This window comes from Strix aluco, chromosome 5, assembly GCF_031877795.1.
Source record: "Strix aluco isolate bStrAlu1 chromosome 5, bStrAlu1.hap1, whole genome shotgun sequence".
In the NCBI taxonomy this organism is placed as follows: Eukaryota; Metazoa; Chordata; class Aves; order Strigiformes; family Strigidae; genus Strix; species Strix aluco.
Genome location: NC_133935.1, coordinates 88,824,052 through 88,849,557, shown reverse-complemented (window position 1 = coordinate 88,849,557; position 25,506 = coordinate 88,824,052). Strand labels below are relative to the sequence as shown.

At 55.6% G+C, this 25,506-nt stretch overlaps 1 protein-coding gene across 7 annotated transcripts in view; it reads left to right on the top strand.

The window, feature by feature from the left end:
- SHANK3 (SH3 and multiple ankyrin repeat domains 3) overlaps positions 1 to 25,506 on the top strand; it is a 350,787-nt gene that overhangs the window by 257,166 nt on the left and 68,115 nt on the right. For all 7 annotated transcript variants that reach the window (XM_074828192.1, XM_074828195.1, XM_074828198.1 and 4 more), the window contains exons 15-16: positions 4,942 to 5,024; positions 19,270 to 19,394. In XM_074828192.1, coding sequence (XP_074684293.1) covers positions 4,942 to 5,024; positions 19,270 to 19,394 — 208 coding nt within the window. The remainder of the gene's footprint in view (positions 1 to 4,941; positions 5,025 to 19,269; positions 19,395 to 25,506) is intronic.

Here is a 25,506-nt window from a genome sequence, read left to right as displayed (position 1 = left end):
ATCACCGCTCCATTGACTTCACTGAATAGCTCTCCATTGAGGCTCAAAGGAGCCCAGAGCGACTCGCTCGCTGTAGGTGCTCGTTTCATACACACCCACGTTTAACTCGATGCCTCCCAAGGCCACCGCAGCATGGGGTAGGGCAGAGGATTACTCCAGGCCTTAGACAGCGCTCCTGGTTATGTATCCCCAGGCAGTCTGTCACCCCTTTTTCACAGAAGTGTGACACTGCTGCTGATGCTCAGGAGCCCAGGATGGCGTTCGTGGCCTCTCCTGCCGGCTGCCTGCCCGGACAGTCCTCCTCCATCTTCTGTTTTTCTGCTCCCAATTCCTGACTGTAGTACCTTGCACTTTTCCTCTTTCCTCTGGTATTTCCAGACCGTTTCTCCAGTGATAGTACCACGTGAATCCAAATCTGCTCTTCCAACGTGCTGCTGCTCTCTCAGATGGGAACTTCTACAAATTTAAGTTCACTCTCTGTTACATCCTAATCATTAAGGAAAACATTGAGCTTGTCCCAAGACAGACCCTTGTGAAATCCCACTTGATACATCCTTCCAGTGAAAAATGTGTCAAACCAGCTATTTACTCACCTTGCAGTACTTTATATTCCCCTTGTTTTTTATGAGAATGCCTTGTGAGAGCATTCAAAATGCTTAACTGACATCAAGATACATATCATAGAACTGCCTTTCCCATGTTCATGAGACCTATTATGTTCAAACAGAAATTAGGTTCATTTAGCACAATCAGTTCTTTCAAATCCATGCCACCTGCTATTTATCACCTTTTCTTCTAGATGTTTTATTAAACTGTTGTGCTGTTTGTTAGAAGATTTTCCTGGGAATTAAAGATGAGTTCCTTCATTTTATATTTCCTTTGATCTTTCTGCTGCCTCTTTTTAAAGATGAGCAACATCCCTTTTTCAGATCTTCTGGAGTGTCGTGCATCCCCTGCAAGCCCTCAGAGACAGCCCATCGTAGATGGCAGATCCTTCCCGCTGGCTGCCTCGGCACTTTCAGTGAACTTCCCCAGGCCCAGACAATTGAAAAAAACTCTCAATTCTTCTGGTTTTTCACCAGGATGACTGGAGTTAACTGGAGCTATTTAGTACAGCCATAACCATGCTATTTGTTTAATTGTTCATTTGGTAGATCTGTTAGGTTTGTCCCTCTAAAGAGTCAAAAAGTTACTAAACAAATTTGCCCTAGTCGAGCGTCACGTGCATTAACTCTCTGTAGTTTGGTTTCAACGCCAGACAAACCAGCAGAAGGTCTGGCACTCGACGCTGCAGGAGCGAGACATTCTGGTGGACCTTGTGTCATCTTGAGGAGCAGCTCTGAAGAGCTGTGCCCCGATGCCTCTGCATGGCCGCATTAGCACCTCCCTTTATTCATTCACCAGTTACACGTAGGGCGCAGTAATCTGGCAGTGAACTTGAGGTGCTGTTTTCCATCGGGTATCGTAACTTTATTTAAACATTTATGTCACAAGATTTTTAAATCATTATTTTGCCTAATCTTTCTCTGATACCTTAAAATAACTCCCTACTACATCTTATTTTTTTAAAGTTCCTATTTTTATTTAGACAAAAAAATTTTTAAAAATGAGTAATTCAGGTTATTTTTTCAGTATGACACTATCACAGGTCTTTGGTTACACTGCTTCATCTCCTTCCCCAGGCTGATTTTTATTGCTTTTTCCAGCCCTCGGAGCTCCAGCAGTGCCGATCAGTGGCATCTCTGGTGTCTCTCTACTCCCCCGCAATTCCAGTTCACAAAAACGTGGAGACTTTTATTTCCCTTTTTGTATACATCTATCTATAGAACTAATTAGTGTGGTTCTATCCAGATGTGAAGGTGTCCAGTGGATCCTGCTGTAGTCAGTTGTGAACTGAAGGGGTTTTGGGTGCCTCTAGAATTAGATCGCAGTAGGCAGAGGGTTCACAGGTTCTGGAGGGACTTAAACTGGGAGTGCTCTTGCAAGTCTAATGTCATAAATCCCCCTGTGGACAATACTTAGGAAGAGCATGAGCTAAACCAAATAAATGCCCAGCAGTTCTCAAAATCCCACAGGTAGCTCTACAGACGTACTTTGGGAGCATTCAGGGGCAGGAGGTAGTGTGCTGGGGAGTTTTCCTGTTGTTTCTGACAAGTTTAGGGTTTTGAATTAGGGTACTTCTTGCCAGTTTTTTTGTAAGAGGAGGAATAATTCAGAGGTGGCGGAAAAAAATCAAATATTCTTTCTGCAGGGTAACTTTTGGTAAGAGTAGCAGCAGGTTGAACTTATTTAAAGGCTTACGTTATTGCAGGAAATCTTGGTAGATGAGGATTGGTGGGGGAGGCTGGGTGAAATTGTACTTAGGGTACAAACAGTTTTGTCAAGAGTTTGTTCAGTTTATTACGTGGGTGAAACAACCACAGAGGAATTAGAGGTACAGAATTTTCTTTCATCATGGATTCCTCAGTTTCTCATTGACAAAGCCATCGCAGCAGGACTAATTGGGCACTTCAGCCCACCGCCACGTAAAACAGAAATCATGGCTTTGTACATAAACATTTGTTTCCCTTTCCTTCTCTCTTTCTCTTGCACAAACATGTTCTTGTAGAGGTGGCGGAATTTGCTCTTGGTATGGGGTTAAGATTTGGGACAGGTCATCTACAAGGGATTGACATGTCGTATGGAAAAGGGGGGATATTCCTGTGGATGGGAAATGTGTTAGGTCTAGCTCTCTTCCTAAATGGTAAGTCAGAGCTCAAACAGAAGATAAAGGCTTATCGCAGAATCACAGAAGGGTTTGGGCTGGAAGGGACCTTAAAGCCCGTCCAGTGCCACCCCCTGCCCCGGGCAGGGACACCTTCCACTAGCCCAGGTTGCCCAGAGCCCGGTCCAACCTGGCCTTGAACCCTTCCAGGGAGGGGGCAGCCACAGCTGCTTTGATACAGGAATCGTGGTTTGAGGTTGTCTGCCTCTTGTTACATGGACAGGGGGATTGTGTTACCGTAATGACCTCTTCTGGGCGTGGTAGTTACGAGTCTGCTTCCAGCAGGACACTCCACACGTGGAAGAGAGGGTTTTGTTGCAGAGGGAAAAGTTTTATGCATATTGAGGAATATATGAATAACCAGCTCTGCTTTTGAAAGACAGGCAGTGTGTTGAAAATGTGACATAAAGGGATGACTCTGACAGCAGCTGCCTCCCTTCAAGCGGTTCACAGAGTTTTGTTGAAGTTTACCCATGTACTTTGTTCCATGAAGTCACTGGTGTTATGGACACCCTGTTTTTTCATGGATATTTTCACAGATATTGCCTAAGCATGTCCAAAATCATAGCGCAAAGTGAGATACCAGGGAGGTCCAAGGAATTCAGGCTTGTGTGTTGCGTTGGCTTCTGTGGACAGTGTCTGTCTGTCTTTCAGGCTGCCCCAGCACCTGCAGCTGTGCATGTGTTGGCTTTTCGATCACCTTCCCTTGGTCTGGAGAACAAAGGAATGTTTCTATCGGTCTCGCTAGGAGCTAAATCCTGTTGTGGTGTTCACGGCGGAATGGCAGAACCACCTCCCCGGGAAGGGGCTGCGGTGCCTGTCAGTGCAGCGCTGGCAGACGAGGCTGCGGGGAGCCGTGTCCTGTCCCGGGGCTGCTCGGCCACAGTCCCCGGCCACTGAAGCGCACACGGAAACGTGGGTGCCCAGCCCAGCCCACGCAGTGGCCCTCCGGGACCCCCGACCCTGCCGCGCTCACCAGGGCCCCGTGGGGCGACGCGGGGTGGGGGGGTGCGGCCCGAGCCCCGTATCCCTGCAGCGAGGGGCCGGCGCGGGGCGTGTGCCTGCAGCGGAGACGGCACCGCGCATGGTGGGGCACCTCGTACCGCAGTGTGCGAGCCCTGCCCGCGCCCTGCCCGCGCCCTGCCCGCTGCCCCGCTGCTCCCCCGGCCCTCGGCAGCGCGGCCCGCTGCGGGGCCGGCCCGCGCCATCGCTCCCTCGCCGCCTCTCGCCCCTGCCTTGGCGTGCAGAGCTCCTTCCCCGCGCTGCCGAGGAGGACCGAGGTCCCTGATTAATTCCACTCTGATGTCAGACATGCGGCTCTGCTGGGAGGGATTTGCAGGGCTGCATTTCAGCTCCCGTTTGCTGAGAGAATCCCTCTCCCGACTCCCCTCCCCGCGCGCCCCCCGCCCCTCCCGGCGCGCGTAGAGGTGGTTTGTTGGCAGGGTCGCGGGCGGCCGGGGTCCGCGCGGAGCTGCGCCTCCACTCCTCCATCTCCACCGCTGGATTTTCCCCGTTCTTCTCATCTGGCCGCGGCGGAGGGCAGGGAGAGCGGCTTTGTTAAACTAGGACAATGCAATGCATCCCCCCTCTGCTAATGACAGACCGTTACTTAGCAACACCGGGGGGGATTTTGAGAGAAGACCAGAGCGCCGGGATGAGGATATAAACTCTGCTGTTCTCCCTCCCAGGGAACTTACCAAAGAGGCATCGCTCCTTTCGTCAAGCGTCTAATTTTTTCATACGAGAGGCAACCGGAAAGTCTCAGAGAGCTGCTTCCCTGATGGATGGCTGGCTGCCTCCCCCCGCACCTCCTCTGCTCAGGCGCTCCACTCTTCAGTTATATGCTAAGGGCATCATTTAAAGGGAAGCCCCGAGTGGGATCAGTAAGCTCCCTGCATGCGTATGCAGGTGACTGAGAAGGGGACCGGTGGGCAGAAGGGTGATCCAGGCAGCCGGGGCTTTCCTCCACCTACACGTTGAGGGAAAGTAGCTTTCGTCTTTTTGTTCTGACTTTGGGCAAGGGAGGGAGGGAAGCAGACTGTGCCCAACTCCTTGCTGAGATGAAACGGTCGATGAGAAGAGGTCTCCTTGTCACAGGCACAAAGGCCACCTCCGCCTGGCAGCATGGTGCTGAAATCTAACCCTAGCATCATTCTCTTGTGCTCTTTCCTGCCCAGTGACTACATCATTGAGGAGAAGACGGCCGTGCTGCAGAAGAGGGAGCATGAGGGATTCGGGTTTGTGTTGCGAGGGGCCAAAGGTAAGGGCTGCTTCTTTTGCTCGGTCCTGGGGCTGGGAGGGAAAGCTCCTTCTCCTCACTTTGCCTGGTGCTCAGGACCCCGTTTAGCTGGCTGTGCCCAGCAGCCCGCGAGCCCCTGGCCATCGGGGTCTCTTAGGGGACTCTCTTCTTCTCTGGCGGCTCGACAGCATGGGCGCAGCTTCTCTCTGGCTACGTGCATTGTACAGAAAATGCCATTTGTGGCAAACGTGCTTCTCTCGCACTTTCTGGGGTGTTTCTCTGGTACAGATGCTGATATTCGTAGCTTTGCTTTTGTAGGAGTGTTCAGCTCTGCCTGTTACTGGGCGTATGAAGTGCATCTGCTCTGTTTCAGGTGCAGATATGCCCCGTGGGCAGGGCCTGTGTCCTCCGTGGCTTTTTTTTCTTTTTTAACGACTGAAGTATTTCACTATACCTTGGCTGTGTAGAGTTGGGGTCCTTCTCCCGGGAGCCCTGGATGTGCTGGGTTCAGCCCCCACACGAGGGCAAACCAGTAGATGTCTGTTCTCCACCGCATCTTTGACCCCGTGCAGCCGGAGAGCCTCTGCTCGTGGCCGGGGCCGGCGTCCCCTGCGCAGCCCCGGAGCCCCCGGTACCTTGGACCGGCTGGTTACTGTGGTGCCTCTTGCCAGAAACCAATCTTATTGCTACAGAAAAAGAGAGTCCCCTGGGGACTGGGAATGAGCGTGCTCCTGTTCGCAGAGGAAACAGGCTCGGGAGGCAGGTCCGCCTCCGGCTGCAGAGTCCTCGCTCCAGCAGTTGCAGACCGAGGGCTGGGGAGAGCCGCGGGCATCTCGGAAACGCCGCGGCTGCGAGCAGAGGCACGGCCACGCGTGCTGCCGTCCCCTCCTTGCGTGCAGGCTGCGAGATCAGGGAGGGAGAGCTCGAACCCACGGCCGCCAGCTCCTTTGGTAGTGCTGCTCCTTTCTTGGACCTCAGTGTGGCTGAAGATCGTTGTGATTTGGGCTTTTATCTCGGGTGTGATTTTCTGTGGGGATTCCTGAATTGTCTTTGTTCTGCCCGTAGCGCGAAAGGGCTCAGTGTGCCAGTGGGTGTGTTTGCGTTCCTGGCAGAATATGGTTGCTGTCTCTTCCTCCCCTCTCTCCCCTTCCCTGTATATGTGTCATATGTGTCTGTCCGTGTGCTGCTCACATCACTCTGTGTAACGTCAAGTGAAACTTCAGGGCTCAAAATGGCACCCATTTTTTTTGCCAGATCAGACTTGCAGCTATTGTGTTAGGAAAAACGGGATAAATTTTGTCTGGTTTCCTTCTTTCTTTCTTTTTTTCTTGTTTGCCCTCCTAACATTTGTAGGCTCTGTATTTTCCTTTGTCTGCTGAGGCTGAAAGACGGGACTTGGAGCGGATTAATCAGTGGGCGTGAGGTTGTGTGGGACTTGGGTCTGGCTTAGGGATTCGCAGCCCGGCGTTGCTGCAGGGGACACCGAGCAGCGCGTGGCTGCAGAGGGCCCTGGCTTGGAAGCCCTGGCAGGGTGGGCACGGGCTGTCGTGCTGCCATCTGCGACGGGTGCTGCTGAGTCTGCTGAAGCCCCTCGGGGAGCAGCATCCTCTTGGCAGAGAGGTAAATGTGGTGGCTCTGAGTCACCCCCGTGTTTCCCAGCTGCTCAGCCTGGTGCTTCGTGCTGCCGTGGGATCTAAGCTGGGAAGAGTGCTAGGACTCTCTGTCTTGGCCCCGTCGGTGTTGCCACCGCTCACGCTTCATTTAAATGCTCCGCTTCATTTAGATGCTCCATGCAGAACACCTCAGGCCTCGGGGGGGTGAACCCGAGAAGGGGTCTGAAAACGGGAGGGGCCACAGCATCAGCAAAGTCCCTGCAGAGGGAGGGAGCTGGTTATTAAGTGAGACTCAGCCGGATGATCGTCAAAGGAAGCTGCACTTGGTGCTGCAGAGGATGGTGAAGGTCTTGCATGGCTCCTGCCAGCCTTGCTGAGGGCTGATTCTCTCCCAAGCCCAGACCTGCCCATCCATGTGAGCTGCCCCATCAGCCTCACCCGCGGCAGAGAGCAGCCTCCCCCACCCCGAGGAACCAGTTCCCCCCAGCCCGTCCCACCTCCGACCAGCACCGGGAGGAGGAGATGTCCCACTCCAACCAACGGAGCGATGGACAAAGGTCATTTTATCCCGGTCCCCACAGGAGAGGAGCAGCAGCTTTCAGGTATGGGACTTGCCTGCAGCCACGGCCGTAGGGAGTCCTGAGGAGCAGATGGGGAGCGGTGTCACAGCCGCTTCGCTCAGGACTGTGACAGAAAGTGATGTGCAGGTGGATTCATTTCTTCATTTCTTGGCCCAGAGAGACCGTCCTGACCTTTGACATACACACCTGTGCTCAAAATGCTGAAAGGTGATAGTTCTTGGCTTGTAATACCCTGAACTCAACCAGTCAGCCTTCGATGTCTAGGCTAGAGCAGCCTCCCCCTTCCTGGCTAACCAGACCACAGATCAGGCACTGTCTATTTAGTAATATGATCCATAAAATATTCATGCATCCTTCCCTGGGGCCACCCCTGTAAACAGTGGTTGTTACAGCTCACGCCGTGACTGCACCTCACATGTCTCAGCAAATCCATGCTACCAGTTCCCCGGGCAGAGGAATATTGTTCCTGAGGCAGTTAATGCCCCTTGGCATCTGGTGATGGTGGGTTCTGTGGAAGCGGGAGGGGGACGCACAGTCCTTGACTTGAGAATTTACTCTTTAATAAAGGAGTAGATGATTTTATGAATAGCAAAGGTATCACCAATAATACAAATTAAGTGTTAAAAGAAAAGCAAATGGCTCTAAGTCCTTGCTTCAGGGCACGAGCTTTCTTTTGTCTCCTTAGTCTGGGGAGAGGCCACCAGGCAGGGCATTGATGAGGTTCCCCAGGGTGGCTGCTCCCCATGGTTGTGTGTGTCCCAAAGCAGCTGAGCCACTGCACTGTTGGGGAGAAGATGCTGTACAGATCCACCGTGGGGCTGGGTTTGCTCCTGCTTCTTCCCAAACGTTGTCAATTTTTTATTTCCCCCACGCAGAGCTCAGACCTGCCTTCCGGGCTCTGCCAGCTCGCCCACCCTCCCGGCTCAAGCTGCTCCCCAGAACAGGTGCCCTTGTCACGCTGCCTGCCCCAGTGCCATGGCCTCCCCCATCACCGGGTCCTCCTGCTCTCCTCCTCTTCCTCCATGGCCTCCCCCATCCCTGGGCCCTCCCGCTCTCCTCCTCCTCCTCCATGGCCTCCCCCAACCCTGGGCCCTCCTGCTCTCCTCTTCCTCCATGGCCTCCCCCATCCCCAGGCTCTCCTGCTCTCCTCCTCTTCCTCTGTGGCCTCCCCCATCCCCAGGCCCTCCCTCTCTCCTCTTCCTCCATGGCCTCCCCCATCCCCGGACCCTCCCACTCTCCTCTTCCTCTGTGGCCTCCCCCATCCCCGGGCCCTCCCTCTCTCCTCTTCCTCCATGGCCTCCCCCATCCCTGGGCCCTCCTTCTCTCCTCTTCCTCTGTGGCCTCCCCCATCCCCGGGCCCTCCCGCTCTCCTCCTCTTCCCCCATGGCCTCCCCAATCCCCGGGCCCTCCCTCTCTCCTCTTCCTCCATAGCCTCCCCCATCCCTGGGCCCTCCCGCTCTCCTCCTCTTCCTCCATGGCCTCCCCCATCCCCGGGCCCTCCTTCTCTCCTCTTCCTCCATGGCCTCCCCCATCCCCGGGCCCTCCCTCTCTCCTCTTCCTCCATAGCCTCCCCCATCCCCGGGCCCTCCCGCTCTCCTCCTCTTCCTCTGTGGCCTCCCCCATCCCCAGGCCCTCCCTCTCTCCTCTTCCTCCATGGCCTCCCCCATCCCCAGGCCCTCACTCTTTCCTCTTCCTCTGTGGCCTCCCCCAGGCCCTCCCGCTCTCCTCGTCTTCCTCCATGGCCTCCCCCATCCCCAGGCCCTCCCTCTCTCCTCTTCCTCCATGGCCTCCCCCATCCCCAGGCTCTCCCGCTCTCCTCCTCTTCCTCCATAGCCTCCCCCATCCCCGGGCCCTCCCTCTCTCCTCTTCCTCCATGGCCTCCCCCATCCCCGGGCCCTCCCTCTCTCCTCTTCCTCCATGGCCTCCCCAATCCCCAGGCCCTCCCTCTCTCCTCTTCCGCCATGGCCTCCCCCATCCCCGGGCCCTCCCTCTCTCCTCTTCCTCCATGGCCTCCCCCATCCCCGGGCCCTCCCGCTCTCCTCCTCTTCCTCCATGGCCTCCCCCATCCCCGGGCCCTCCCTCTCTCCTCTTCCTCCATGGCCTCCCCCATCCCCGGGCCCTCCCTCTCTCCTCTTCCTCCGTGGCCTCCCCCATCCCCGGGCCCTCCCGCTCTCCTCCTCTTCCTCTGTGGCCTCCCCCATCCCCAGGCCCTCACTCTTTCCTCTTCCTCTGTGGCCTCCCCCAGGCCCTCCCGCTCTCCTCGTCTTCCTCCATGGCCTCCCCCATCCCCAGGCCCTCCTTCTCTCCTCTTCCTCCATGGCCTCCCCCATCCCCAGGCTCTCCCGCTCTCCTCCTCTTCCTCCATGGCCTCCCCCATCCGCGGGCCCTCCCTCTCTCCTCTTCCTCCATAGCCTCCCCCATCCCTGGGCCCTCCTCCTCTCCTCTTCCTCCGTGGCCTCCCCCATCCCCAGGCTCTCCCGCTCTCCTCCTCTTCCTCTGTGGCCTCCCCCATCCCCGGGCCCTCCCGCTCTCCTCCTCTTCCTCCATGGCCTCCCCCATCCCCGGGCCCTCCCTCTCTCCTCTTCCTCCATGGCCTTCCCCATCCCTGGGCCCTCCCTCTCTCCTCTTTCTCCATGGCCTCCCCCATCCCCGGGCCCTCCCTCTCTCCTCTTCCTCCATAGCCTCCCCCATCCCTGGGCCCTCCCGCTCTCCTCCTCTTCCTCCATGGCCTCCCCCATCCCCGGGCCCTCCTTCTCTCCTCTTCCTCCGTGGCCTCCCCTATCCCCAGGCTCTCCCGCTCTCCTCCTCTTCCTCTGTGGCCTCCCCCATCCCCGGCCCCTCCCGCTCTCCTCCTCTTCCTCCATGGCCTCCCCCATCCCCGGGCCCTCCCTCTCTCCATGCCCCACGGGCCGGGTTCCTCCGGTGCTGCCCACTCGATCCCACGGTCGAGGCCGGGTTCTGGCCGCAGGGGCTCAGCGGGGGAAGGCACAGAGGGCTCGGGTCAGGGAGGATCTCTGCCTGGATGTCATCTGCTCGCTTCACAAACCCCCGCTTGCTTTTTTGCCGTGTTTTGCCTGCAGGAAGGTTAAAGTTTGATGTTCAGCGTCGGATGTTTGTGTTTGCATCTCTTTGTGTAAAGACCGGGCAGAGGAGCTGGTACTGCAGGTGCCCAGACCAGTCGCCCCGGGTGGATTTGGCAGAGCAGCCCCCCGAGCCAGGCCTTGCCGGGGTCTCTGGCAATCGGTGCATCGTTTGAGGGCTGTAGTCCTGTCTCTTGTCCAGCGCTCGGTGGGAGGCCCTCAGGCTCAGGAGCCTCTGCAAGCCGAGCTCTGGTGCTGGGGGTGCCTGGTGCCAGCTGTCCTGGGCCTGGCCGGGGTCTCTGACAGCCGCGGCTCCTGCCCTGCCTGGCCCTGGGGATGCGGGAGCAGAGCCTGGGGGACACGCAGCCAGAGCCTGAGGATCTCGCTGCTGGGCTGGGCCAGAGGGGAGCTTGTCCTCAAGCCCTGCAGTGGGTTTTGGGACACAATGCAGGTATCCTAGAGTTTCATGGAAATGGAAGAGCTCGCTGATGGTTTTCAGAACTTGGCTCTTGTGCAGAGGAGTGTTGTGACGCTTTGCGACCCTCAGGATGGGCAGGAATTGGGACTGGAGGTGTTTAGACAGAGCACGTCAAACCCCAGGTCTGTCACCCGTGTTCTGAGGGTGGTGTCTTCGTGATGGAGATCTGATGGAAGAGTAGAAACAAGGCCCAGCAGAGTCTACATATGGTGAATGCTACTTACGACACAGCTTTTATAGTAGCCTTAGAAATTTAAAAATTCAGGAGCTGAGTTTAAATAACTGCCACAGCACCCCTTTTCTCCCCACCCCCAAATACACGTACTCCGTTAGTACTTGTCACCTGTGACCACCCAGCTGCAAGCAGCTACCTGCTGCCTCAGCGCTCTGTTGGGGTATGCAGCCTCCCACCCTAGCCTCTGCACGAGACACGCCTTCAGGATTTTAGGTGAGAAATACCAAGGCAACTACGGTATTATTTTATTTTTCATGCTGTAAATGCATTTCTGGTGAAGTACCTGGGATCTTGTGGTTTGACCCCGATCTTAGCAATTTGCTCTGCTTGAATTAACTTGTAATATTTTTTACTGCTAAGTTTGGCTAGTAATAAAAGTAACTTGTCCAAGAAAAGCAGTATTTGCAGATAATAGCATGGCATAGAATAGAATATTTTCAGTTGGAAGGGACCTACAAGGATCATCTAGTCCCACTGCCTGAGCACTCCAGGGCTGACCAAAAGTCAGAGCATGTTGTTAAGTCCAAATGCCTCTTGAACGCTGACAGGCTGGGGGCATCGAGCCCCTCCCCAGGAGCCTGTTCCAGGGTCTGACCACCCTCTGGGTAAAGAAATGGTCCCTCCTGCCCAGCCTGAACCTCCCCTGGCGCAGCTGGGAGCCATTCCCAAGCGTCCTGTCCCTGGATCCTGGGGAGCAGAGCTCAGCACCCGCCGCTCCCCGTCCCCTCCCTGGGAGCTGCAGAGAGCCCTGAGGCCACACCAACGCTGGACACAGCGGGGCAACCCACTGTCTTGGCCACTGGCCATGCTGGGTTTGATGCCCCCGAGATGCATTTTGCCCTCTCGGTGCCGGGGGTCCCAGGAATCCTGCATCTCGAACCGTGATCAACTGTGATCTGCAAGAGTCAAAATCAGGAGGGGAGAAAGAGCTCTGGGGTGCGGACACGCTTCTGGCCATGCAGGCGCTGCTGGCCCAGCTCTGTGGCCCAGGTGCCCTTGGGGTGCCGCGGTGTGCCGGCAGCGATGCGCCTTCCCGGCAGCGGTGGCGAGGCGGGGGCAGAGCCGACCCCTCTCGGGGACCCTCCCCTTGGCTTCTGGGGGGCTGTCAGCACCCCCGTGCCGGAGGGCAGGATTGGGGTGCTGCAGGGCCTTTGCCCTCAGGCCTGTGCTGTTGAGGGGGTTGTCAGAGCCCCCCTGGGGTGTCCTGGCTCTTCCAGGGCTTGTCCCGCCTCTGGGCACGGCTGAAGCTGGTGGCCATGGCGTGAGACTGTGCCCCAAGAGTGGATTTTTAAGGCCGGGAAATGGCCACCGTGATCAAATTGCACAACCAAAGCTGTAGTGGTAACCTGATAGCTCCAGAGGTACGAATTACGCTCCCTGAGATTTAAATTCATGAGCTTTTGCAGTGAACAGTAGACCTCGTTATTAGGAAATTTTACCTCATTACCAGTGAGAATTTCTGTAATTTAATTCCAAACCTTTTGATTTAGTTTTGCCTTTGCCAGTTGGATAAGAGATCCTCCTTAAATTTTATCTCCTTCCTGGGTAGGCACTTAGAGATGAATTGTCACCAAATTACATACTTCTGTCCTAAAGCTTTCCTGCAGGCTCTGATCTGGGAGCGGTGTTTTGGAGGGTCTGGTCCCAGGCTGGGTTTTGTGGTGGCTGGTCTTCTGCGCTCAGCCTTCGCTCGGACTCTGTGAGAGGCATCGGTCCAGATTCCCGGGTTGCGTAAGGAGTACCAGTGTCCTCCTCCACCGGGGCTACAACCAGCTCTGAGCACTGCAGGTTGTTCTGCTTAATATCTCTTGGTTTGTTGGTGTTGGGGCTGTGGACAGTGGCTGGGCTGCTGACGAGGCTGAGATTAAGCTAATTAAGCAGGAGGCAGAGGATGACTGGACATGGCGGGAGAGGTGGGACATGACAGCGGTGAGGAGGCTGGCGAAGTTTTGGAGGAAAAGCTGGATTTTGTCAGTGCGTGCAGGGGAGCAATGCTAGAAATGGCCAAACTTCACAGATAACTGAGAGGGAATACTGGAGACCTTTGGGGTCCCCAGAACGTAACCTCTCGGCAATACCAGGTCAGACCAAGATTGAGTACAGATGTGGCAAAACTGGACTGAATGGGGGAAAAGTAGCTAGAGACAGATTGTTCATTTGGGAGGAAACTGGGGCAGCAAAAAGGAGTGTCAGTACTGGGAGAAAGGTTGCGGAGACAGGTGCCTGATGTGACAGGGGCTGTTTGTCAGGGGTTTCTGCTGGGCAGCTCTGTGCTTGCTCACCACAGCCCCAGTCGGGGCAACAAACCAAACCTGTTCTTGGGACCCTCCCCTGGGTCCCTGTTCCCTGGTCCCCAGCCATCAGCAGAGCAGCTCTGCAGATGGATCGAGTCTTGGTGCTGGGCTGGTGCCTGCCCCAGTCCCATCGGCATCCCTGCACCTCCTCCCGTGGCTGGCTCTGGGGAGGGGCAGGGGGGAGCCCTCCCCAGGTGTGCTCTGAGCCATCGCTCTGCCGTGGCCAGTGCCGACTCCAGGGTGTTTGACAGTCCCTGCTGTCTGCAGGCAGCGGGGGGGTCTGCCTGCAGCTGTGCAGGGCTCCCGTGACCAGAGGAACACGGGTTGTCCACATCAGGCTTGTGGGCTGGGCAGGCTCCCTGGGGACCCCGGCAGTCGGGGCCTCTCCATAGGGGTGGGTTTTCTGTTCACCCTGTGCCCTCGCCAGAGCGTTGCTCTCTAGAGGTGCTTCTGCCCCTCCCAGCAGGCTCTGGTGGCTTGGAAGGAGACACCCCCACCACCAAGGTCTCCTGCACGTGGCGTGGTTTGCAGGTGCTCCACAGGGTTGCTGTCAGCCTACATTTATTTCATTTAGGTCTGTTCTGTTATGAGAAAATGTGCCCGGTACCCATCGGCTTACCAAGCCAGGCAGGGTGAGGCTTTCAGGGGGAAGCTGGTTTTACAGCTTTTCTGGCACTTACCCAGGGAGCGTTAATTGCTGTGGACCGCAGGAGGATTTTCTCCCTTTGCAGGTGCTGGGCCGTAAAGTCTGGAGCAGTCTCAGTCCTGACCAGGCATTAGCACAGCACTGACACGTTTGACTGAACGATGACTAAAAGCAGCTCTAGGGAAAGCTCTGAGACAAGGCAGCGCGGTTGTGGACTCCAGTAAATGGGAGGTTTCCCCTGTGTGGCCCGAGGCTGGGTTAATGGAGGCAGGTGGGACTTCCAGTGCCGGATTGCACCTACACCCGGAGGTCACAGCTCCTCCATCTGCTGCCAGGCGTGGCCTTGGAGGCGCCTGGAGCAGTGACCCCCGCAGACCTCATCCTCTGCATGGACAGGGTGCTTTAGTTTGTATTTACTCATCCATTACTTAGAGCTTCTTTCTCGTTCCCTGTGACTGAGCATGGGGACTTCACGCAGTAGTGAGGGAGAGCTGGTTGCTTCCTCTGTCTACGTTTCTCCCCCTCCTGTATTAAATTATGCTTCTAGTATTTATTTCATAAGGATACAGTTCTGACTTCAGGATGCATTTTCTTGTTTACTGAATCTTTAAGGCACTAGTGACACTTTACAAATGGTGTATCACGGCATGCAGTTACTGTAGATATATGGCTTCCAGCCCATGGAAAATGGTGTGCCTGGAGTCCTCGTGTAACACATCAATAATGCAGGTGACAAAAGCAGCTACAAGGCTGGGTTCCAAGGTTAATTTTATCTGTATGCCCTATCAGTTTATATCTTTGATTATCAGTACAAAAAACCTGTCCTTGAACTGTCCCTCAGGTGACTCTTCTCTGAGCTGTGGTTCAGGTTTCTCCGCCGTCCGCGGGCTGTTGTCAGCCCTGTGGCGGGGCAGCGCTTCTGAACTCTGCGACTGTGGGGTCGCAGCCTGGTGGGACAGGTGTCTGGAGCCACTGGGAGAATGTGGTTTGCTCACGTCAGGCTCCTTCTCCTGGCTAGGAAACCAGTTAAATTGCCATCTACCCTACTCTATCCTCCCCAGGGATCAGGATGTCCACTTAACCTTTTCCTGCCTTCATTGTGATGGGAGGGCAGTACTGGTCTGTCACGCTGACGCTCCTGTTTTGTGAAGTACAGTGCTGATATTGTATGGAAACCATATGTCTCATTATATCAATAATTTACTTGACATTCAGAGAGCCCGAGTCTCCCCTTTTCTCATTCTCAGAGGTTCAGGCAATACACAAGGTCCTTGTCGCCTTAAACCTCATATCCTTATGGGCCTGGGTCTGGCCTAAGTTAATGGGCACCTAGTTTGCAGCTACAGTCTGCAGCACGGTTGTGTTTGTGGTTCTTTAAACTTCAGACTATTGAAAGAACTTGCTGGTCAACACTGATCCAAAGAGTTGAATTTTACACTGGGGAAGTCCTGAAGCATTTGGAGAAATCAAATGTTACACTGGCTTTTCTAAAAATAGGTAGGATGACTTGTCAACTGTTCGCCACTTCAGCTCGCTTCCATCAAAGGAAGAAGTCATGGAAAGCTGCTGATAAAAACCACGTAACACCATTCAGCATATTAATGTGTTGTCAGGCAAACTTTGTCTTGGTCTGGTGCTAGCCAATGGCTATCTGATTTAGCAGAAAAAATCTTGCATAAAAATGTTAAATAAAATAAGTATGGTAAATGATGGCAATTGTTTTATCTGTATAAAATCAGTGTCTATACATTTTAGACAAATGAAGGAGAATGTAGGTCACATTTACTGGTGTGACCTGACATCAGAGGAGACGCATGCACAAGATCATCCACTGAATCTGTTATTAAATCTACTGCTTCATTAGGGCTTTGACACAGCTCTTAAAAAATACATTGTTTTGGTAACAGACTGAGTGATGGATGACTTATCGGCCTGTTGATACAGTACATCATTATCTGTACTGCTGACAGAAGTGACCCACGCTTTCTGCACACATCAGCTGAGGTGAGGGGTGGACCTACAGGAACCTTTGTTGAAGGCTCTGGCCCTTGTCATGCATGAGATCAGACTCAATAATCATGGTTTTTTCTGACTTGCCTGTTGCACGTCTCTAAGGCAAATGGTTCGTTCAAGCATCATCAGCCACTAAAGAAGACATTTGGTATTTGATTTCTTACAAAGTTAGCCTGGGTCCTTCAGTGCATCCCTCCCAGAGCTGCCCCTACACGAGCAAAGAGTCTCCTTTTACCACCGGCTCTTCTGAGTGAAGATGAGCCAGTGGATCCTGCATGGACTCAAGATTCATGTGAGAAAAAAACACCTCCGTCAGTCTGCTGAAAAGCCCCGAGTGGGAGCCTTCAGTTCGGCTGGCCCCCAGGTTGCCAGCCTGGCCAGCGTTGGGGGGAGCACGTTTTGAATTCCTGGGCTCTGCACACATTTGAGTCAGGTGTTTCAGGCACCCATGGCCTTGCCATGGCGTTTCTTACCAACCAGCTTTATCTTCTCCCCAACACACGTGAGAATTCCTCTGCTCGAGGCGGGGGCAGCACGAGCCATCACAGCCAAGCTCTGAGAGTCTCTTGTGTGGGCCTACAGGCCCTTCACGCTCCTCCATCCATCACCCTTCGGAGAAAGTGGTGCAAAGCGACATCTTGCGACATCAACTGCCCCGTCTCCCAGGAAGCTGCACCCCCGTCAGGACCACTAGGCCTGAGCTTTCTGCTTGTGCAGAGATGGAGCGAGATGATCTGCATCAACCCTGTCGGTGCCGGCAGCTCTGCGTCGCGCTGTTAGCCTGACCCGGGCCAGAGGCGGTGCCACACTGTTGGCCAGCCACTGCTCAGCACCAAAAGGGTAGATGTTTCAGGCACTGGTATCTTCTGATGCATGAAATGCTGCATCATCAGGCAAAACAACGGCGTTACTGGACGCTGGCCTTCAGCAAAGTGGCTGTCCCAGGCGGAGGAGGGATAAAACCCCCTCGCTGACCCTCCAGTGTGTGCTACACTTCCAGGAGAGCGCAGGTCTGCCAGACAATGTCTGGGCTTTTCAGCCACTTATTCCTAATGGGTCAATAATTTTCTTTGTCCGTGACAGTCGGGTGATGTGGAATGTAACCTCTTGTTTGTGCAGGCAGGGAAAGCGGAGTAGCTGGCACAGGTGGTCTCAGGATGGCACCTTCTCCCCCCACCTTGCTGAGTACTCCTGTATCTGGTGGCCCATTTTCAGCTTCATCTCTGAGGCTGCTGCCGGCTGAGAACAGCGCAGGGCACCAGTGGTGGCACAGCCCCCTCTAGTCCTGGCTCTAAATGGAGTTAGGCTGGAGTGGCCCTGTAGGTGCTGCTCCCTGGGAGGCTGCGGGGCCAGCGGCCGGGTGTCCTCATTCTGCAAAGCAGCACTTCCTTGGGGCGGTGACTTCTCCTTCCTCCCCACAGCTGCTGGGAGCAGCCGTCTGCCTGGTGATGCAGGGAAGCCAGCAATGAGGTTGTGTGCCATTAGAAAAGGGGTGTCCCGAGCTTCTCCTGAATCCGCTTCAGGTGTTTCTAGTCATGTAAGGCCTGGTGAAGAGGTCCTCACTGAGCCAGTGCCATGGTCTCGTGTAGCAAGACACAACTGAGAACGGTCAGGGTGAGGTTAATGGTCGGACTGGATGATCTCCAAGGGCTTTTCCAACCTCGATGATTCTGTGATGATTCTGTGAATCCCCTCTGCACGAGAGCAGGTACACAGGCAGCAGGGCTGTTGGCAGTACACAAAGGGGAAAATAAAAATCTTGGAGAATCATGACCGGCCCCTGCAACAGCCACAGCTGATGTTCTCTGTGCTGGGGACAGCAGCCCCTCTGGGTACCACTGGCAGTTTCAGGTGACCAGAGTCTGGCAGCATTTCTGTCAGCACTAGTGTGGCCAGCAGGGACAGGGAAGGGATCTCACCCCTGTGCTCGGCACTGGTGAGGCCGCCCCTCGATGAGTGGGTTCAGTTTTGGGCCCCTCACTCCAAAAAGGCCATTGAATGACTCAAGCGTGTCCAGAGAAGGGCAACGGAGCTGGTGCAGGGTCTGGAGCACAGGTGTGATGGGGAGCGTCTGAGGGAACTGGGGGGGTTTAGTGTGGAGAAGAGGGGGCTGAGGGGAGACCTCCTGGCCCTCTGCAACTGCCTGAAAGGAGGGTGCAGAGAGGGGGGATGAGTCTCTTGAGCCAAGGAACCAGCGGCAGGCCAAGAGGGAATGGCCTCAAGCTGCGCCAGGGCAGGGTCAGACTGGCTCTTAGGAAGGATTTCTTTGCAGAAGGGGTTGTTGGGCGTTGGAATGGGCTGCCCAGGGCAGGGGGGGAGTCCCCATCCCTGGAGGGGTTGAAGAGTCGGGTTGACCCAGCGCTGAGGGATCTGGTGGAGTTGGGAACGGTCAGGGTGAGGTTCATGGTTGGACTGGAGGAGCTTCAAGGGTTTTTCCAACTGAGATGATTCTGGGATTCTGTAAAGAGTAGCTGGGGCCTTTCTGCTTCATTTCTTTAATGGATCTGAGGTTTCTCAACACCTGCAACACTCTCCTCTTGATAAACAGTCAAAGGAAGCTTGTTCCTTTGTCACATCACACCAGACAAGGTAGCACACATCACACGTCACACAAGCACGTCCCTGCTGGGAGTTAGGCATCCCCCTTGCAAAATTCCTTCATCCTGGATGGGCAGTGAAGATGGTCTGGGGCTGGATAATGTAAGTGCTCTGCCTGGATCCCTCTGAGAAAGTCCCTTCCCTGGAAATGGTGTTCTTCTGGGGGCAGGAGCAGGTTTTCCAACCATGAATGCAATTAAAACCTCCCCGATGAAGGATGGCGTTCATTTGGCTAATGTGGACGTCCACTGCTGAGCTGATGGTCTCCTGCAGGACCAGCCTGAGAGAGGCAGCGGCACCCTGGGGTGCTGAGCGTGGGTGTCCTGTCTGCGCTGGCACGGGCGGGTGGTGCACGTGGGGTTTTTTCTCTGGTGACCGCAGAAGAGGCCTGGAGCTGCGAACAGGGCCGCGGATGCAGCGGGAGGGAGTTCTTCCCCGCCCAGCGCTGTTCACGGGGGTGTTCTCGTGGGAGATAGATGAGGCTTTAGGGACCCTGTGGGAACGTGGGTGACTTGGGGAGGCTCTGGGGCTGTCTCAGGGTCTGAGCTGATCAGTGCTGTAGACAAGTAGCATTAGCTCTGGCTCCAGCACTGATGTCCAGCTGAGCCTTGCTACTTGTTCTTTCTGAAGCAATATAGAGATTTTCCTGGGCTCCTGGACATTCTTATCTGCCTTCTGCTTGCTTTTTGCCACCTGTCTCAATCTCTCTCTCTCTTTGTGTTTTGTAGCTGAAACCCCAATTGAGGAGTTCACCCCAACCCCAGCCTTCCCAGCACTCCAGTACCTGGAATCGGTGGATGTGGAAGGTGTCGCGTGGAGAGCAGGGCTTCGCACGGGGGACTTTCTGATTGAGGTGAGCTCGGCCGCGGCAGGGAGGGGGACCGGGGCTGCCGGCAGCAGCTTCCTCTGCAGGACAAGGGCCTACGTCTTGCATCAAATTATTTTCCTTTGTAAGGTGTTTTGAGAGCTGGGTAGTAATTGTTACTGAAATGCTTGCTGTCTGGATGTCTTGATGAAAAAATGTACTTCAGGAACAATAATTCAAGCAGATACATGTGCTCTGTGCTGACGGGTTCCTTCTGCTCGCTGAAATTACGGGGAAAATGGAGGTTGAAGAGATTCGTTAGATGCCCTCTCTGGAGGCCAGTCAGGACTGATTTGTACTGATATTTATTACAGCTTTGCCTGGTGTGGTGCAAGTACTGGGGTCTGTAGAGAAGGATTAGATTGGCTGGGTACGTAGGGCTCTGCTCTCATGTCTCCCCTCTCCCAGGAAGGCGATGGTGGCGGCTCTGTACCGCCTTGGCTCTGCTCTGGGCCACAGCTGACCCAACTGGGTTTTCCTGGTCGTGTTTAAAGGAAAGTGGGGATTAGAGTCACTGGCAACTTCACCTTAAGCAAGGGGCTGGAGGGCTCAGCAGCAAGGCCCAGCGAGGTGGAATAGTGGTGCAGCGTCCCCGGGGCACAGGCAGGAGCCTGAGGAGAAAACCAGGGTAGCTCCTGACAGGTCTCCAGCAGTGAAGCACTCGCTTGCTCCTGCAGCTTGGCATTATTATTATTATTTTGTTGCTTGTATTAGTGTACGTGCAGAACCTCAGCGGCGGGTCAGGAACACCGTGGTAGGTGCTGTGTGGTGGGGGGCATCTGTGCAGCGTGGGCAGTGACAGCCACGTCCCTGCACGCGGGCAATGGGGCTGCTCCTGCACGGGGGCTTGCCGTCCCTGGACGCTGCGGTGACGCTGCAAGGAGCATCTTGGCATGTTGGCTGCTTCTTCTTGTAGCGAACGCAGCAGAGGAGAGGTTTAAGGAGTGATTCAAAAGAGAGGGATAACATTAATTGGTTAATGTTTGTCGGGAGTCTCCTCGCTATAGGAGGAAGGTGTAGGAGACGTTACTGTGGTACTTGCAAGTGAAAATGATGTTCGGATTCCATGCCAAAGGGGTACGGTATGAATAGGCCAAGTCTGCGTTTCTTAAAGCCAGAGAAAAGGCAGTTACAGTAAGGCGGTTGAGAAATGATTAAAGTGTTTGTGAGTGCTCGTTCAGGATGCCCGTTCCTGTGACTTAAGGGGATCCCAGAGAGTTGCAAACGGAGGTGTGTCCGCTGCCGGTGCAGGGAGGGATGGGAGATGAATCCTGCCCCTTCCAAGGCAGTGGCGGTGGCAGAAGAGGTGGGGTGAGGCCAAATTGGCACCGAGTCTGTGAAGTGACCGTGCGTTGGGGTAGGGAAGGGGACTCTGAGTGAAGGTTTGAGGCGGGCGGCGTGGTCGGGCCCCACCACGAGTCTCCCCGCAGCAAGTGCTGGGCAGCACGCACTGGACAGGCTGTCCGACGGCCCCAGGAAGGGCTGGCACCCGCGGGGTTGGGCTTTCTCGCATCTTCCCATGCAAAAATAGCAAGAATGCAGCGTCTGACATGGGCCTTGGCCCGCCGGGGCAGTGCTGTGGTGGAGGGGGTGGCTGTGTGTGGCGCAGGGCAGGCAGAGCTGTGCCTGAGCGGTGCTCGTGTGCCGTTGTGCTGGTTGTGGAAGCAGTCCTGGGGCTGGGGAGGCGGGTGGTGGGGCTTTGCTGAGCTCAGCTGCTGCCATCCGCTCTGAAAAACACTCTTCTGCAGGGGTGGCCATCGCTGCTGGGCCAGGCAGGCGGTCGATGCGCCCCGGAGCTCCCCTCAGTGCTCCGTGGGATCCTTTTGCCGCATCGAGAGCCTCAGACACAGCGACGGGCCTGACGTTGAACTCGTAGTTGATGGAAAGCCTGTGCCCAAAGTGGGGACCGGCTGCCACGTGCTGGCTGTGCAAGTCGGGGGGTCCCAGGGTGGTGCTGTGCCCCCTGACACAGGGAACCCCGCGGCTGGAGGGCCTGGGGGGAGCGGGGAGCCAGGCTGGGGGACCCCTCAGCAGAGGTGCAGGTCGGCGCTTGGTCTTAGTTCCAGCGGGAGGAGCAGACCTCTCCTCCGTGTTCCTTTCTGCCCTTAGCAGGGCCCAGATTTGTCCTTGGTGCTTGCACCAAACCCTCTGCAGAGCAGCTCCCGGGGAGGGCGTTCGCTCTGCCCGTCCTGCGCCAGGGTGCGGATCTTGCAGGGAGAAAGTGCCCCAAAAGCTGTGAGCGAGGGGGTGCTGGCAAAGGCTGCGTGACCCAAATAGCCTCCAACAACGTCATCTGCCTCGTTGGTGTGTCTTCTGCAGCCTCTGAAGAACGCCAGGGAAGTACCAGTTGCCATAAACCTGACAAAATCGTTCTAGAGCTGATACTTTTTCTGATACGTGGTGTTAGAAACATGACAAAGCAAGGGAGAATTTCAAATGCGTATAAAGCCACGTGGGCTGCGAGGAGGAGGTTAGTGCTGCAGTGGAGCAGCCTCGTCCCGGCTGAGACTTGCAGTCCCTCTCCCCTCCCTCCCAGTTCGGGTGTTCAGCTGCAGAATAAATGTATTTAGCTGGTAAGCAGCCCTCAGTGGGTTAGCATTTCCCTCGGAGCAGCTAGCTGAGCTGGCTTCCCCTGTGGCTGCGTGATCATTAAATCTATGGCAAGTGGAGCAATAAGCGTGTGTGGTTTCTCTGGGAAGGGAAGCTGGAGGTGGCTTTAGAATGAGCACAGCAGCTTTGCCGCAATGTAAAGCCACATTCCAAGGGCAATACGCAGAAAGGGAGATGTTGTGACACAGCTTGAAGCCTCGTACGGCTCTCTGGGACCATCTTCATCAATCTGTCCAAGCGTGTGGATTAGAGAGGTGTTAAATTGAGATGGAAGGTGCATGGGCATGTTAAGTTCGAGACTTCATTTCTAGCCTTGTAACTTGTAGCCCGAGACCATTCTCCTACTGAAATTAATCCTCAGTCTTTTGGCTATAAAGATTTCTTGGTCTTGGGGATTAGCGCTAGGCAGCCAGATACATTTAAGGTGCTTTCACACTGGAGTTAGCAAATACAAATAAAGTGCAGGTGGGAAGCCCTGAGAGGTGTTTGGTGACAGTGACTGTCTCCATGTCAGAGCTGGCCTTGCCCAGTGGTGGTGAACAGCTCCTGCGGTACCACAAAACGGCTCTTCCATGCAAGGACCAGGTGACAGGGACACTGCTTACAGCCCCTGACCCACCCTAGTCTTCCTCATGCTCATTCAGCAGCTCAGTCCCCTTCTGAAGCTGGGAGGGGGTGGGTGTTGGGGACAGTCCAGCTGATGGTGACTGGAAAGAGGCAGCAAAGAGCACCCAGAGGAGGCCTGAGGAGCATCTGCCCCTGGAGAGGGAGCAGAGCTTCAGGCAAATTCTGTGTTTTTATCATTGAGGCTTTTTGGTTGATTAACACCAACCTACAACAGCTGCAGCGCAGGACCTGTCCCGTGGTTGAAGTGCAGGGCCCTGGCCCCCTGCTGAGCCACACCACCTCCCCGGCCTTCCGAGCCTTTCACATCTCGCCAGCACCTCCCCTGCCAACAGAGGCCGTGACTGGCCCGGACCAGCGCGACCGGCCAGCGAGTTGGGGTGGCTTTGTTGGCAAGATCCATGGGATGGGTTGTGGGGTTCAGGGTGCTCATCTGATGAGCTCTGGTGTCCTCACCTGAGCCTTTCTTCAGCAAGACTGGTCTCTGTTCCTGTTTAACTGGGAAACCTCTGCCTAGTTTTGTGAAGGTGGAAAATTTTGTCAGATTCCCCCTCCAGGAGAGGCAGATGATTGTGAAGAAGGAAAGCGAGAGCTCCCTGGTAACTGTCAGGAGCTTTCCATCCCATCTCCCACTAGATGCGAGGCTGGCGCAGCTCCACGTTGCCTGGGTCGGTCGGGAGCTGGGCTGAGCTCGCGTTCCCAACGGGGACATGGACAGATGGATGCACAGCGCACACGTGAGCGCACGGCGTCATGCAGACACAAACAAGAGGCCTGACCCTGTTCCTCCCTGGGTGATCAGAACGAAAGCCTGCCAGAAGGAAACACACAGGGATCTGTGTGTACAGTATGGATCCCTCCAGGACCTGCCCTTGGGCCCCCAGTCTACCCAGTAGCCAGCCCCTAGCTCCCCCGATCTCCCCAGTTGCTGGTACCTGAGCATGTGAAACCCTGAGACCAACGTGCTGGCCCTCGGATCTCTTGACACGTGCACACGCACACACACGTGCACTGGATTCCCTGGCCCTCAGACGCGTGGTCTGTCCAGCAGCTGGGCTCCGGTCCCAGGTCTCCCCAGCTGCCTCGTGCACAGGCACACACAGACACAAACCAGCCTCCCCGGCAGCTGCTCCAGACACTGGGCCTTACTGGTAGCTGACTCTCAAACCCACTGGTCAGTCTGGTCCCTCCAGTAGCAAATTCCCAGAGTCCCAGTCTCTCCAGTATCTGCCCCGGGTCTATGGCCTCTCTGATCACTGGCTCCACACCTCTTACCCCACTCGCTGGCCATCAGCATGACAATTCCCTTCCCGGTTGCCAGCAGCTGTACCTTCACACGCAGAGATGCGCAACACAGAGTGTGGCCTCGCCCAGAGCGGCTGTTGAAGCGATGTGGTGACAGGAGATGTCAGGCTGGTGGCCAGGCACAGGAACAGCCAGACAAAGGTAGTGACCAGCAACCCGCTGTGCTCAGCTGGCCTCTTCCACACCCTTCTCCCTTTGGCCTCCTCTGCTTGGTCTTGCCGGATCCACCATCATCCCTCCCTTTTCCTGCCTTTGGTCCTTTGAGCAGCTCAGTAGGTCTGGCACAATCCCAGAATGCTCTTCCCAGCATCCCGTAATAGTCCCCTGGCCCTGCAGGCAATAATTCCTCCCTGGAGCGATCCTCTCCCATCGACTCAAGTGTGTCCAGAGGTCAATGGATCTGGTGCAGGGTCTGGAGCACAGGTGTGATGGGGAGCGTCTGAGGGAACTGGGGGGGTTTAGTGTGGAGAAGAGGAGGCTGAGGGGAGACCTCCTGGCCCTCTGCAACTCCCTGAAAGGAGGGTGCAGAGAGGGGGGATGAGTCTCTTGAGCCAAGGAACCAGCGGCAGGCCAAGAGGGAATGGCCTCAAGCTGCGCCAGGGCAGGGTCAGACTGGCTCTTAGGAAGGATTTCTTTGCAGAAGGGGTTGTTGGGCGTTGGAATGGGCTGCCCAGGGCAGGGGGGGAGTCCCCATCCCTGGAGGGGTTGAAGAGTCGGGTTGACCCAGCGCTGAGAGATCTGGTGGAGTTGGGAACGCTCAGGGTGAGGTTCATGGTTGGACTGGAGGAGCTTCAAGGGCTTTTCCACCCGAGATGGTTCTGGGATTCTGTGAGACTCATTCCGAGGGTCTGGAATGCAGACGGGCACTGACCCTCCCGCTGTGGTGGCCCTGGAGGGGGCTGAGCCGGGTGCTCCCCTGACACCGACCAGTCACCGGGGTCCCCCGGCCGTCCGCGCTCCTCTGCTCCATTACGACTGTGGAGATGAGCCCTTGGTCACATAATCCAGCAGCAACAGCCCATCGCCCCATCTGCAGCCCGGACGTATTCATGGGCGTTGCCTGCTCGCCCCTCTCTGCGGGAATTTATCTCCTGCTGATCCCAGGTTTAACAGAAGCGTCTGCTGCGAGGCTGCCCAGCTCCCTTACGCTTCTCCACCTCAGATTGTCTTCTGGCTCTGAGCGGTGGCACGGGGAGCCTGGAGACTCAGGGAGACGTAACCTCAGTCCTGCAATGCCACCTATCAACAGAAGTTCAAGGATCAGAAGCAGCGTGTTTAAATTTTGCCCTCACAGTTTATGCCGAGGCCCTTACACCAGGCCAGTCCCCGCCTCCCAAGTCTTTGCAGCTCTAAAGTCTCATAACAGACTGGAAGATCTGGCCCTTGCTCTCTTGCCGCAGAGAGATACCGTCTCTTTTTTCCTCACCTTCTGGGCTTGTTGCTTTTTCTGCTCTCCTTTGTTGTGCTTCAAATCCTCTCAGGAGGTCCAGACACTTAAGCCTCCTCTTCGTATTGGAGTGAACAGGTTCAGTTTTTAATCCCAGCAAACCCTGTGGAGTGG